Consider the following 16,285-nt stretch of genomic DNA (forward strand, 5'->3'; position numbering starts at 1 on the left):
TGAAATGTATATTTCAATTTTACATTCAAAATTCGCTAATATTTGTTGAAGAATTATTTTTTTGAAACAATACTTTGATTTTAAAATTATTCAAATTACAAGTAACAGTATGCTAGATTTTATATTTNTTATCAAATATTACAAAATCTAATTAGAATATTTGTAAAGTATTCATAAAATTTAAAATCACCTGGAGCAACAGTATTTAATTCCCTTCCTCTAGATAATGTTCTGTCCTCGTAATTTGTTCCACCTTGAGTACTAATTGGTCGACTTAGTGTATTGTTGGCACTTGCAGGAGGAGAAGCCGTAATTCGAGCAATCATTGTTCTAGTAATAAAATGACCCTCTTTCCATCCTGCTTTTTTATAAACTTCCCTAAGTTCTTGATGTTGCCACATATTAAACAAAAGCTATAAATAAATAATTCATTTTAATTATAAACTTTGGTTTATATTCAAAATTGTATATTGCATCATAAAATGGATATTATATTGAGCTTATCTGACATATGTTTGGATAAATCAAAAATAATTATCAATTATTACAAGTATTATGAATTTTTTTTCCTTTTTTAATCGGATCTCTCTTTTTGTATAAAGATTATTAGCTATGTTCTTTACTCTATAAATACTGTTAATAATTTTTATATTTGAGAACTGATAATGAGACCTAAGTCTCATTATCAGTGGAAAAATTGATAATGAGACCTAAGTCTCATTATCAGTTCTCAAATAGCTTGCTTCAGTTGCTTTTTATCCATTGAAAATTGAAAATATTTACACATTTTTCTTTCTGAAAAATGATTGCATCAAAGTGAAAATCACATCACTATAGTTAAATGTCTTTTGTTTAATTTAATGAAATTACTGTGTTTAAAGTATAAAACTATGTTGATGAATTGTACTTTTCAAAAGTGTTAGCTTTTCTATCCACGTTCTTTTGATGTCAAACTAAAAAGGCAGAGCCGGCCCTACCATAGGGCGAACAGAGCAGCCGCTCCAGGCGCTAAGCCTTAGGGGGCGCCTCAGTGGTAAAGAAAATTAAAGGGTATAAATTAGGGGCAACCAAGGGGGACGCCGTAATAGGATCTCGCTCCATCCTAAAACTTGCCTCGGGCCGGCACTGTAAAAAGGACTATAAAAATTTTAATTAGTCGATGAATACAATACAAATAATTTTAATTGAATTATCATTAATTAATATCATATGTCATTTGTTTTAGTTATTCAAACAATTTAAGACATATGGCAAAATTTAAATAATTAAACTGAATTAACAGTTTCAAAATCATAATAAATCATGAATTTTAAATACAAAAAGAAACTTTCATTTTTATTTTTTGACACATAAAAAATGACAAAATTTGAATTTTTCATTGACAATTATAATCATATGCATTTATTTATGGTAAGCATTCAAATTATATGATTTATCATTCTTATCATTTTTAATTTATTTCATAATTTAACATAAATTATCTTGACTACATTTATGTAACAGTTAAAAATTCTTTTACATTTATTAAATTATAATGAATATTAAAATAAATTCCAACTTATAATAATTTTTTAATAAATAACCATATCTTTATATATGAGAAATTTTGATATTATTTTTAAGAAATACTTGCAATTATGTGACATATTAGTTTGGAAATAAAAATATAGAATGCATATTATTTAAATTACCTGAGAGGTAAATTTCACTACTCTGGAAGAAAATTTTCCTTTCTGTTTAGTAATGTAAGTTAATCGTTCGACACCTCCCCATTCCAATAAGGAACGTGAAAAATCACTATTTTTAACAATGACTTCATTTAAAGTGGCAAGTACAGCTGCAATTGTATCATCAGAAGTTCCAGCATCATGTTGTGGGTTTCCTGGAGGAAGTTTTTGTACAAGATCCCTAATAGCATATTTGCCTAAATTGAAATATTTTCTTTTTATTAATATTTATAAATTTTATTGAAACCAAGCATAAAATTTAAATAATTTATTATAAAAATTATTTAGTACCTATAAGTTCTTTATTGCGTTGATCCATTGCTAAATTTCTTAATGCAGTAGCTACAGCACAAACAACTCTATCAACTTCCATTCTTAATAATTCTACTAATATAGGCAATCCTTTCTCTTTTCTTACTGCTGCTCTTATATCAATACTAGGCTGTAAAAGAAAAGAAATTTCTAATTTAATAAAACATTTATAAATTTAAGAATAATTTACATGAATTATTATTATTTTACCTGCCAATAACAAGCAGCTAAATTCTGAATACCTCCAGCAGCAGCTTCTAACGTTTCAGGATTAGAACATTCTGATAATAAGGCTAAATAAGGTTGAACAACTTCTGGCTGCCATAATAAATCCATTCCTTTCACTGGTTCTGATCTTGGTCTAGAACTTCCACTTGTGACAATACCATCTCTCTTTTGCTTCTCTGCACTTTGAGCTTCTTTTTTCTTCTTACTTGTGCCAAAACAACCTAAATTTTCTCCCACTTGTATTTTAGAAATAATATTCGGTGAAAACACTGTAGGATTTAAGTTTTTTTATGTACATCTTAAAAAATATTTTATAATATAAATATTATGTTAATTTTTAAAGAATTTTATTTGATTATAAACTAATAAAAATAATAGTAATAGTTTTTTTTTTTAAGAAATAAACAATATTTTGAAGATTTAGTACCTTTATTAATTGGCACCATTGCACGAGTTTGTGGAGGTGATATAATGTGTTTGTCATAATCTGGATCTTCTACTTCTTGACATCGGTATGATAAATTTCTTAGTATACAAACACAATTTTCTACACTTTTATTATCCATATCATTTTTGCCTATAGCAGCACGAACAATATGAAGTAAAGAATCTACAAGACCTTCACATTCTCTTAATTTTNAAGATCCCTAATAGCATATTTGCCTAAATTGAAATATTTTCTTTTTATTAATATTTATAAATTTTATTGAAACCAAGCATAAAATTTAAATAATTTATTATAAAAATTATTTAGTACCTATAAGTTCTTTATTGCGTTGATCCATTGCTAAATTTCTTAATGCAGTAGCTACAGCACAAACAACTCTATCAACTTCCATTCTTAATAATTCTACTAATATAGGCAATCCTTTCTCTTTTCTTACTGCTGCTCTTATATCAATACTAGGCTGTAAAAGAAAAGAAATTTCTAATTTAATAAAACATTTATAAATTTAAGAATAATTTACATGAATTATTATTATTTTACCTGCCAATAACAAGCAGCTAAATTCTGAATACCTCCAGCAGCAGCTTCTAACGTTTCAGGATTAGAACATTCTGATAATAAGGCTAAATAAGGTTGAACAACTTCTGGCTGCCATAATAAATCCATTCCTTTCACTGGTTCTGATCTTGGTCTAGAACTTCCACTTGTGACAATACCATCTCTCTTTTGCTTCTCTGCACTTTGAGCTTCTTTTTTCTTCTTACTTGTGCCAAAACAACCTAAATTTTCTCCCACTTGTATTTTAGAAATAATATTCGGTGAAAACACTGTAGGATTTAAGTTTTTTTATGTACATCTTAAAAAATATTTTATAATATAAATATTATGTTAATTTTTAAAGAATTTTATTTGATTATAAACTAATAAAAATAATAGTAATAGTTTTTTTTTTTAAGAAATAAACAATATTTTGAAGATTTAGTACCTTTATTAATTGGCACCATTGCACGAGTTTGTGGAGGTGATATAATGTGTTTGTCATAATCTGGATCTTCTACTTCTTGACATCGGTATGATAAATTTCTTAGTATACAAACACAATTTTCTACACTTTTATTATCCATATCATTTTTGCCTATAGCAGCACGAACAATATGAAGTAAAGAATCTACAAGACCTTCACATTCTCTTAATTTTTTACGTGCATATTCACCAGCAGAACTTACATTCCTTAAAGAAAAAAAAAAGATTTTTTGAATCAATCAAATTTAAACCAGAACAGAGAAATTGAATTAAATATATTATTTTGATCATTAAAGCTTCTCTTTAAATAAAACTAAGAAAGAATTAAATAATTAAAAAACAGACATCAGTATTATAGTAATTTAACTTGCAAAACTGACAAGTATATAATTTTCTGAATTAGGTTCCATCTGAAAAGCATTATGATTTGATTAAATGTGTCAAACTGTCAGTCAAATAGTTTTTTTCCTAAACTTCTTTTTCAAAAGTAAAATTTGAATTTGTTATTTTTTCAATAATTATATTCAAATGCTTGACAACAATTTTTAATCAATGTACAAGAAATGAAAACTAAAGATTATTTATGACAAACAGGTATTCATTATTACCTACTCATACATAAAGTAACCATAAAGTATAAGTTAAACTGAGTAAAAAATTGTTTTTGCTGACAAACTTTGTAGAAAATATTAAATTTTATTATTATATCCAAACAACAGAAGCTTTAAATAAAATAATTTTTTAAATATTCTAATACTGTGTGTAAATATTACATTATTAACGAAAAATAATCTGATGTCAATGTTATCAGAATTAAATTTATTGCTAGTGTTTACTCATTAACTAACTAATGAAGCAAACATACCTCAAAACTCCACTAGCATTTCTAAATACAGTTGACCAATAAATTTCTTGTGTTTTGATTTGATCTGAAGGATCTCTGTTACGATCCCACCCAGAATGAGGAATTATGACGTGATTAACTAATACCGTGAGAGCATCATCAATTATGGGCTTTTTGAGTTCCTTGAAATATTTTAATCATTGTAAGTTTAAATCAACTATCATTTAAATTAATGCTGAATTTGTTCTACTAGTTTAATTATACCTCTGATGATGATAAATTCCATAAAATTCCAGTTACTAACTCTCTTATTTCATTATCAGGTGTTTTCCTGAGAAGTTGGACAAGTGTAGGAATGCCTCCAGCATTACGTATTGCTCTCTGTTCAAAATATAACATTAAAAAACTGAAAATAGAATATGTTACAAAGAATTAATATTTAGAGATAACTAACCTTATTTTCTTCGTTCTGTCGCCCAAAAGACAAGTTTCTAAGAGCTCCACATGCATTTCTTTGAATTTCAGGTATTTCTTGATTGAGCAAATCAACTAATTGTGGAATGCCTCCAAGGACTCTGGTTAAAAAAAAAATATATATATATGTAATTAAACCTAATAACATGTTATAGAAAAAATTATTTCNTTTCGTTTCTCTGGGCCGCATTGGAAGAAGTCATGGAGTTATTTGCATGCAGTTTCAGTAATAAATAGTAAAGAAATAAAAATAATACTTTAAGACTGGGGTGTCCAACCTTTTTGTTTCTCTGGGCCACATTGGAAGAAGTCATAGAGTTCTGGGCCATAAGTATATTGTGGCCCAATCCTTAAATATACAAGTATATTTAAGGATTTACATGTCTAGATTATAGTAATAAATATTAAAACTTTATCACGAAAAAGGATATTTTAAAAAATTACTTCTACAGACACTTTTAATTTCTACTTACAAATAGACAAATTTATTATAAAGGAGACAAACAAAAATTTATTTGAAAAACACAAATATTTGTTTTATTCAACTAATATATTTATAAATAATATGTAGCCCAAAATGTAGCCAATGTGCCAAATGATATTTGTTACACCAAACTAAAAAAAGGGTAGCCAAATCTTGAAATGCTGAAAGGAATATTAATAAATAAAGCTACAGTTGGGATTCAAAAGGATTATAGACCCAAATTCGGGGAAAGGAGAGAAAAGTCAAAAAATAAAGAAGTGAGAAAGGTTAAATAGACCTTCTGTTATGCAAATATTGATTCTTAATTTTCCAACCTTTCTTACTTCTTTTTATCTTTTGGCCTTTCTCTCCTTTCCCCAAATTTGAGGCTATAATCCTTTGAGTCACAACTCCAGCTTCATTTAGTATTCCTCCTCATTCACACATTTCAAGTATTTAAAATATTTCCTTTCTATTAAAAAATAAAATATGTATAAAGGTTTATGGCTTTGTGAAACTTTTTTTTTGAGGTTTATGCTGTTGAAATAAATAAATAATAAAAAAATTTGTCGGTTTTGTTTACATGTTTATTGGGCCGCATTGGAACTTGCCTTGGGCCACAGGTTGGACACCCCTGCTTTAAGAGATCATTTACCCTTAAGATTAAATAAATAAGACTATGTGTAAAGAAAATTTTGGTTTCATTAACTCCAAAGTTAAAAAAGCAACAAGCAAAGGGATTTACTAGTCAACCATTCTAAACAAAATGTTTTTAGCATGATTATACTTAATAAAATGGCAAATATTAACAGAATGCCTAAATTTAATTTGAAAAGAAAAAAAAAAAAATTATAATAGTAACACTTGTACTTGAAATTTATAATGTAAAATTTTGGAACAGCATTATGATGTGTACCAATGTTACGCAAAATATTACTATAAAAATTTCATATATATTAATAGTGAACTTAATGTAAATTCTTTTGAGATTTGCCTAAATTGATAAAAATAACTAACTGATAACATTAAGCATGGGAAAGTAAGTAAGAATAGTCAGTGAAAAATTGTTTTATTGACTCTAGCATTAAAAAGGACAAGTTAAAACAATATTTAGTTGTTTTAACTTGGTTTACTGATTATAATTATTATTTTTATCTGTTTATCTGCATGTTCATAGTCTTTAACAGGACATAATTGAAATGAGAAATGCCAGCAGTTTAAACTATGGTATTGCAAAAACTAACAATTAAAATGATTAACCTTTAATGTTTAGTTATTGCTAGCTTAACCAATGCTTTAATTTGTTTGTAATATGCAATCATTATGTTGAGTCAATAGAATGAAAAGACAATACAGGTAGTTGTCAACTTATGACTGTAATTGGTTCCAAGGAACCAGTCAAACAGATTTGGTAGTAAGTTGGCTTTTACATTTTATGCCATTCTAATATAACTCTAAATATCGTTTTCTTATTTTTACACTCATTAATCTTATGTGGAAATTTTTAACACATATCTTATGAGCAAAATGATGGGACTGAGAATTTGAATAACTTAGACATATAAGCATCTCATATGGGAACATCAAAATAACTACATACTATACTGAGATAAAGTTAATAACATGCACTGAACCAATAACCAATGTGAAATAAAAATAAACAACCAAAAACAAACATTTTCTAACTCCTTCCAAGTTCTTCTTCAGGTTTTCAAACAGTAATTAGAAGGAACATCGAAAATCTTTTTTGGAACATAACTTTCGAACATAGACTTGAATAGCACATACAAAAATTCAAAAAATAAATAAACGTCACACATGCGTATTCCCATGCTTTAACCAAGTTTAAACTGCATTGTCAAGTAGAGCCTGCCAGGCCATCGACAAAATCATCTCTTTCCTGAAATTTATGCAAGTAGATGTGAAATTAGTTTTAAATATCCTCACTACCTCTAACCATTTAATGTGTTCCAGGTGGGGAGTAGAGAGTATGAATCTGGCCCAAGAGAAGTCTGCTACAATTTCAGGATCTGCAGCATGTGCAGAAGGTCATGGTACTTCTAGCATGTTGTATGTCAAATCTATGTTCTTGTATCCTGACTCTAATGGAGCATTTGGTTGACCCAATGTACAGTACATAAGATCCCTATCACATCTGTCATCCCTAATGTGGGACTCTATACACACCAGGAAGCCTGTTGAAATCGGGAAGGTCTTTCCTGTTACCTAGTAAGCTGAAAATGGAGGGGCATCTCTTGAAAGTAATACTAACCAGACATTTCTTTGCAATTCTAGTATATAAGGACTTTAAGTGCGGATTAAAAGTAAGTGTGATCCTTTCCACTATCTCATTCTGGTTATCTAGCAGCAAGTCAGCTGGGAGGGTAGATCCTGAATAAGTCCATTGATAACATTCAAACAAACTATATATAATGTTGGGATAACCATATGCAATGGCTAACTGTTCTATAACTCTTAACTCTGCATCCAAAGCTTGAGGGTAGAAGAACATCTTAACTGGGTTTTACTGTTGTCCCATATGGGTTAATATTTCTGTTTATACCACCAAGTGGATGATAGTGTAGTTTTTAACTATGATGGGAACTAGTTCTTGTTTAAAACCAAGGATTATGAAAAGAAAGTATAGTCATGAAAACTATTAAAAATCCTTGAAAGTAATAAGAGCAAACATTTCCAGAGGGCAGGCTACTGGGCAAACAGAGAAGAGAAAGATGAACTGTTCATCCAAAAGGTAAACTGTTGGTATGCTATTGCCATAACTTAATAAGAACCAAAATAAAATTTTATACAAAACATAAATAACAATCATCATCACAAATTATCATATGCCCAGTTGGACATAGCTTGAGGTGCCAGACATGGAAGTTGCTGAATCAAGTTGTTGCCAAGACATACCAGTCGGCAGTCATGATCACAGTCGTAAAGTTGATCAGTTGCAAGCCAATGACTACCTGTATAAGTTATTTTATTTACTTAAATCATTTTCTCATATTTTGTTAATATTGTTTAGATTAACCAGAATGAAGGACAGTAATAAAAGAAATGTTTTATTGATTGTAATTACACATATTTAAAGCTAAATCTAAATAAAACAATAGTGGTTATAATGCTAATTATTACTAGGAGACACACTAGAGAAAAATTTGCAAATCTTATGTTATTTTTTCCTCATGTAAAAGATATATAATCATACAAAACATATCCTTTATAACTAATATGTTACAATCTAATGTAAAAAAATTATTTTATATGTAAACTAATAAATGTTTTCTACACAATCCACAGTCTTCTAATCACATAATTCAGTATTTTTGAAATGCTGATAAAATATACTCATTTATAATAACAACTCACACAATAATAAATTCAAATAAAATTTAATTTATTATTATTTCATTCAGGCTTTTGTTCTGAATGTCATAAAATTATGGCTCTATCCAAAACTGACTAATTTAAATCAAATTACAGAATATCAGCTAATCATCTTTAAGTAGGAAAACGAGAAACAATTTTTTTTTTAAATTTAAATATAAAAACCTGAGCTAACTGAAATGTTAAGATCATCAATTAAGAAATAATATAAATCATTTTTATTTGTGATTTAAGTTAAATGTCATCATAGTGGAATCCAGAGAAAGCAGATCATCTTAATATGCAAATATATGCTGTAATTGACATGAACAGAGCAACAAGAAAGCTGTATACTAAGAACATAAACTTATATATTTGAAGAGAAGTGGTTTGACACAAGTTCATGACACCAGTATACTTAAGTTAATATCAGTCTTAATAAGCCTCCGCTGAAATTTAGAAATTTGTTTACAAATTTTTAAATTATAAGACTGAAGATTAAATTGGAATGTATCTGATCTTCTGATAAATTCTGTCACTTGCATTCCAATTTAATTTAAACTAAATTTTTCACTCTTTCTATTTATGACCTATGAACTTAGTTCATTTATTATTAATTATTTTTAAAATATCTTTAAATTTATAATTATATAAAATTCTGCAAACACGAAAAATAACTTTATATTCTTTTCTGCCATAAAATAAACAGGAATTTTTAATTTTCATTAATATTTAACATCATAGTAATAAGCATTTTAAAAATATTCATAAGTTGAAAATCTTAAACATATTTTTTACTTTTAATTATTCTTTATTTTCTCAAACTCATTACCATTATTTAGAAATTATCTAGTTCTAAACTTTAAAAATGATAAAATATTTTAAATGATTTTAATTTCTATTTTCATATCAGATGTTCTCACTACTAAGAATGAAGTTTATAATTTATTTTCACTTTTAAAATGTTTAATATCTAAATGAATTTTACAACATTCCAAGTAATTTTGAAAAATTATTAATTTCAAAATTTAAACTGTTAATATAACAATAAAACATCAATTTTAAATATTAGTTATGAAAATCATGAAACAATTTTTTAATTAGTGAAGGTAATTATTATTCTCTATTCCAGAATTACTAATAAGTGGAGAAAAGTACGATTTTAATAAAAGTTCTATTTAGAAATTAACAAATTCATACTTAAAAACATTGTAAATAAACAAAACATAACAGGATTAATTTGTTAAAAATGTTTAAATTAGTTTAAAAAACAATTTGTTTTAAAAATAAATATTTTAATATACCCAATTCTGTATTTACATGATAGATATGATTCCAATAAACCCACTTAAAAAAAGATACCGTCCACATGGTAAAAAGGAAAATTGGTTCAGAACCTCATATACCAGGAGAAATGATAACGTAAATAACTCTTATTATATTAATTGGTTTTAAAAAAAAATTTCAATTTTTGTTAATAAATCAGAAGAGGAACAATTGTAACTTACTTATCAGCAAGATTTCATAAATTTATATCTATTCACACAAATCTTATTTTCATTTTATTCTTCACTTGACTTATTCATTTAAATACCAATAGAATATTAAAACTATTCCATATTGAAAGAATTGTGTTGGATTTATTGATGCAATAAGGTAAAGCAACATACAGATGACCTACCAAGGGGACTTTCCAGGAGGATTTTATGGAAAACTGCCCATATTTAGATATTACAGATGTGAAGAAAATCCAGAAAACTCTATGCCAGTCAGGTGCAAATCCAGGACCAACAACCAACCAGTGTTCAGTGGCATTATCCACTCAGCCACTGGTGAGCTTGTATTGAAAGAAATCAATGGAAACATAATAAATCATCAAACTTCAAATTAAATTTTTTTTCTGACTGCTTCAATTGTGGGATAAAGTCAAAATTAAAAACTGATTGTCATTACACACATTCAAGTAAATCATAAAAACAGCCAAATCTTAAAATTTACTTGAGCCTGTGTAGCAATCATATGCAAATTCTGATAGCTAGATGGCTGAGATGGTTAAGGCATCAACTCTAGGACCCAAAATTGAATCCAGGCAAACTCCAGGAATTTTTCATGAGTGTATATGTTAGGTCATGTCTTTCACTATCTGGTTGCTCTCATTATGGACCTTGCTGATCCTGCAATGAAAAAGGCCCTCTTGTTAGGTGTATTAAATACTCGGTTCAGATGTCACGCCAACAGTTAACTTAATCAAAAACTTCGTTAAGAAACTTCAGACTATGAGGCATTAAATAAAATTAGAAGAAATATTTTAATCTTGCAAGCACTTTCAACGTAAATATGACGTACATATTTACGTTGAAAGAGCTTTCAAGATTAAAATATTTCTTCTAATTTTATTTAACGCCTCATAGTCTGAAGTTTCTTAATGAAGTTTTTGATTAAGTTAACTGTTGGCGTGACATCTGAACCGAGTATTTAATACACCTAACAAGAGGNCCAATAAACCCACTTAAAAAAAGATACCGTCCACATGGTAAAAAGGAAAATTGGTTCAGAACCTCATATACCAGGAGAAATGATAACGTAAATAACTCTTATTATATTAATTGGTTTTAAAAAAAAATTTCAATTTTTGTTAATAAATCAGAAGAGGAACAATTGTAACTTACTTATCAGCAAGATTTCATAAATTTATATCTATTCACACAAATCTTATTTTCATTTTATTCTTCACTTGACTTATTCATTTAAATACCAATAGAATATTAAAACTATTCCATATTGAAAGAATTGTGTTGGATTTATTGATGCAATAAGGTAAAGCAACATACAGATGACCTACCAAGGGGACTTTCCAGGAGGATTTTATGGAAAACTGCCCATATTTAGATATTACAGATGTGAAGAAAATCCAGAAAACTCTATGCCAGTCAGGTGCAAATCCAGGACCAACAACCAACCAGTGTTCAGTGGCATTATCCACTCAGCCACTGGTGAGCTTGTATTGAAAGAAATCAATGGAAACATAATAAATCATCAAACTTCAAATTAAATTTTTTTTCTGACTGCTTCAATTGTGGGATAAAGTCAAAATTAAAAACTGATTGTCATTACACACATTCAAGTAAATCATAAAAACAGCCAAATCTTAAAATTTACTTGAGCCTTAAATTCAAATTCTAAAAAATTATCTTTAAAAAATAAAAAAATTCAAGAGAGCACTTTTTTTGAAAAAGGAAGAAAATATTTTTTCTTAGAATTAAAATCAAATGAAGAATTTTAAAAAGGCAAATTTATTGAAATGTGTTAAATCAAAACATATGTAAAAAGATAATCTGACCATGTTAAATCAAAATTATGTAAAAAGAATTGGGTGTAAATAGATTTAAATACCAAATTATTATACAGATTAAAATTTAATAAAACAAATTTATACTTTACTCAAATAAAATATCTTAATTAATTAAATTAAAATTTAAAATTTTAATTAGTATTATCATCATTATAATTGTACTGAATATAAACATCTTTATTGTTTTTATTAAAAATTCAAAAATATAACATAAATAATAAAGATGAGATACTTTTTTGTTGGTTTTATATATTTTTAAAAATATCTTTAGAAAATTAGGCCAATCCATTTAATTAGAAAAATTTGAATAATATTTCTGTTAATGAAATTTAATCAGAAAAAATTTATTATACTTAATTCTTAAATTTATTTAAATACAGAATTATGTTTAAATTTAGGCAAAAAGACTCAAATAAAATTTAAAAATTTTAATTACATATTATAAAAAAAACACCAGAATATAAGTAAAAATAATCCTAGTTATGTTTTAAATATCTTATATAAATATTTCTATAAAATTATAGAATATAATTTTATATAAATAAGTTTACTTACCTAGTTTTTTGTTTAATATTATCATCCATATAACATAAATGCTGGAGATATGCTGCAGCATTTGCCCGAACAACATTATTTGGATGGCCTAGGAACTCTATTACCTCATGTAAATCTGGATCTCTCCACCTTACATCTTTCATTCAATAAAAAAACAAAAACTTTTATAGAAACATTTCATAAGTTATTAGTTAAACTGATGAAAAATAAATTACCTCTTCCTTCTCCATCAATACTTTCATTTTCTAAATGAGGATGCCGAGGTGGTGGAGGATACTGTCTGTCCATTGATGGAAGTGGCAAGCCAGCATTTTCTTCAGCAACTCTTGAAGGATGGGTGTAAGATGTGGGAGGTCTAATATGAGGTACTTGACTTTGTGGATGATCATCATAACTTGGGCGGCGATCTAGATACCCCTGAGGTGGTGGAGCTTCATATGGAGCATAACCAGGAGAAGTTGCAGGAATCTGAGTACCAGAATATCCATAGGGACCTAAAATAAAATATATTTTTCTGTATAAATATTATATTCTTTCTCTATCAAATGACCAAACAAATTTTAAAACTTTTCATAATGAATAAAAAAAAAAGCATCTTTTATTCATTCATTCCCATATTTTCCATTATAAACATAACTTTAAGTCATTTTAATATAATACAGTTTGTGATTATAAATTTTATAAATCTTAAAAAATTTGATATAACTAATAATTTTATTTGAAATATATAAATAAACTAATAAAAAAATTTATAACACTTTGTCTGTTAAGTTTATGGTTTTATATTATTTTTTCAAATTAACAAATAAATTTCAAATATAAGAACTTGTTGAATATTGAAATGTTATGTTTTATTTTCCAAATTTAATGATAAAATAGAAACTTTTCAAAATAATGAAAAAGCACTGATTTTTTGCAAATGATATACTGACAGAGAAAAATAAATATTAAGACTTTAAAAACAATTCATTAAATAGAAAGATAATACTGTATTGTTTGATATATCAATATTTACATACATCAAAAAGAGAGAAAGAAGATAATTTTTTGCTACATCTCTACTGAAAAAAAAAATTTAACAAATCAACATTAATTAATTACTGTAAAGTAAAAATTTTAAATTTAGTATTTCTAATGAATTCTATCAATATCTCATATATGTTTTTTGATATTTACATTTACAAAAAAAAAAAAAAAAAAATGTTTAATTTAATTTCAAAAGAATATCACTTACAATAAAAGTACTGTACTATTTTTAGTGAAAATTTTTGTTATAAAAACTTTTAAAGATCATCATTTGATATTTCTAAATATATTTTATTTTATTTTCATCTTATATTTCACAGGCTTTAAACACACTGAATGTCCATTATAATATATTAGCTATTTATATTATATAATAAAAATTTAAAATATTAGATTACAGTATTTAAATTTTTTATTCAGTTTAAAAGCTTCTTAGATGTAAATTAAACTAAGAATATTCAAAGAATAAATTATTTTTTAGCTTCAGTTAAGTTATCTATTAATATTATATCATTCTAATTATAAATATCAAAGAGTTTAAATACAGCATGTGATGAAGTTAAATTGAAGACATGTACTGTTAATGTTGAAAACGCTTTCAAATTCTAATTTCCTTTTAAATCTTTTTTATCTGACTTATTTAAATTATAAAATTATTATACAAACAAACTGCAAAAAAGACAAAATCTCAGAGCAAATAAAATAAAATAATTAAGTTAGTAACTACAGACTTCACCGCAAAAAAACAAGCTTAATCTTTATTAGCCAAGAAAAAGTACTCCCATCTAAATATCTTTTGATATTTCTTTTTACTTCAGTCTGAAACAATTCTTGTCTTCATGTTATTTTAATAATAAAAATAATCAATTTATGAAATAGGTTATAAACTATTCTATGTAAAAATTAAAGGAAAAGTTTGTTTAAACATAATAATTTTTTGCACAGATTTTTACAGTATTATTATTAAAATACATTATATATAAACTAATATATTAAACAAAATTAATTATTAATATAAAGACTTCATGTTTATATGCACACATGAACATAACAGCTATATATATATATATAGTCATTCTTTTATCACAGACAAATAAATTGGTTATGTGTATATTTTAATTTTAATAACAATATTGATGAGATAAAATATATTCATGCTTTTATAAAGTTATGAAATAATTTAAGTAATTTAAATAATAAAGTTTTATTCAATATGAACATAAATATGAAATACTTAAATTTAATTACACTTATCACTTATTATTCTATTCACAAGCATTATCAAAACATTTTTACTTGATAATCCATTAGCATAAAAATCTATTTAAGAGATGAAAATAATTATATAGTAAAATGTAAAAAGAAAGTGATGTGAATAATTAGATTATAAATAATACTCTATTATATAACTAAAAAACAATTTACAGATTAGTTTTAGAACTGATAGTTGATAAAAACTTATATTCTTACAGTCATTTAAAACTTTAGCAAAATACATTAGATGTACTACTTTATTAAAAAAAAATTATTTATCATAATGCAAATAAAAATGCATTATGTAATTATAATAAATTATATTACAAACTAAGCATATATAATTTTGATATGTAAAACTCATTTATTTTAATGAACTATTCCTGTTTATTCATGTAATCATACAATTCAATTGTGAAATTTTATCTATGTTAATATGTATATATATATTTCAAAACAATTAAATAAAGTTAAAAAGTTTAGCATTAAAAATATCTTACAGAATAAATGTCAGTGTTTTGTTTTTTCATTTTTTGACAAATTTGTCATAGTATATATCTTGCAAATAATATAAATTTACTTTAGGATTTCATAACCTTATTTATGATGAAAAACAAACCTAATGTGAGGCTCTGGACAGGTCCGAACCCTCACTAAAATACGCGGAAAATAATTGTTTTAGAGAAAAAATATTTAGTAGTTAGAAATAGATTTTTATTTTATGAAAACGCGACGCTAACTTCTAGACAATAGAAGAATGTAAGTCCGTCGACCATTTCCGGATTGGAGATCGAATTAAACTTCGATTTTGACCTCTCCCACGCCCCCGAAAGGTTTTGAATTGTCATCAGGTGACGACGGAGACCAATCGGAAAGGGGAATCTGAGAGAAAATGGATATAACCCCGGAAATTCGAGGACGCGACGGCTTCTTCTCCCGAAAGTTCCAAGTGACGGATCTGTTGTTGTGTGTGTGTCTCACACCCATCTTCGTCTCCATCTCCCGACCTCGGATCGACATCTTTCCATCAATGGAAGTCGACCGCATCGTCCCGGAGTCGTCGAGACATGATGGAATGGTTCATTCGCAAACAAGGGACACTCCTTCAAAATGGGACTATCTTGGAAAGGAGAGGAAGACCCAGAGGCCGCAGCCGCCGCAGAACTTCCAAGATCACAGTAATCTTGTAAGCTTCTTTCGTGTTTAA

General features: G+C 26.8%; 1 protein-coding gene across 6 annotated transcripts in view; it reads right to left on the reverse strand.

Moving 5' to 3' along the window:
* The window catches only part of LOC111629643 (catenin delta-2-like), a 65,903-nt gene that overhangs the window by 14,548 nt on the left and 35,070 nt on the right, over window positions 1–16,285 (reverse strand). For 4 of the 6 annotated variants that reach the window (XR_002757383.1, XM_023373524.1, XM_023373528.1 and 1 more), the window contains 11 exons: window positions 13,014–13,292; window positions 12,799–12,934; window positions 5,037–5,157; window positions 4,847–4,963; window positions 4,604–4,764; window positions 3,893–3,945; window positions 2,695–2,886; window positions 2,250–2,536; window positions 2,019–2,169; window positions 1,692–1,924; window positions 191–413 (listed from right to left, as the gene is read on the reverse strand). Coding sequence is in view for 5 of the 6 variants with exons in the window: in XM_023373524.1 (XP_023229292.1) it covers window positions 191–413; window positions 1,692–1,924; window positions 2,019–2,169; window positions 2,250–2,536; window positions 2,695–2,886; window positions 3,893–3,945; window positions 4,604–4,764; window positions 4,847–4,963; window positions 5,037–5,157; window positions 12,799–12,934; window positions 13,014–13,292 (1,953 nt within the window). In the remaining variant the exon portion in view is untranslated. Of the gene's footprint in view, window positions 1–190; window positions 414–1,691; window positions 1,925–2,018; window positions 2,170–2,249; window positions 2,537–2,694; window positions 2,887–3,883; window positions 3,946–4,603; window positions 4,765–4,846; window positions 4,964–5,036; window positions 5,158–12,798; window positions 12,935–13,013; window positions 13,293–16,285 lie in introns of all 6 variants that reach the window. The other 2 variants (XM_023373525.1, XM_023373526.1) reach the window with 2 other exon arrangements.

The sequence above is a fragment of the Centruroides sculpturatus genome, unplaced genomic scaffold, assembly GCF_000671375.1.
Source record: "Centruroides sculpturatus isolate CEXI.00-Female unplaced genomic scaffold, Cexi_2.0 scaffold640, whole genome shotgun sequence".
Classification (NCBI taxonomy): domain Eukaryota; kingdom Metazoa; phylum Arthropoda; class Arachnida; order Scorpiones; family Buthidae; genus Centruroides; species Centruroides sculpturatus.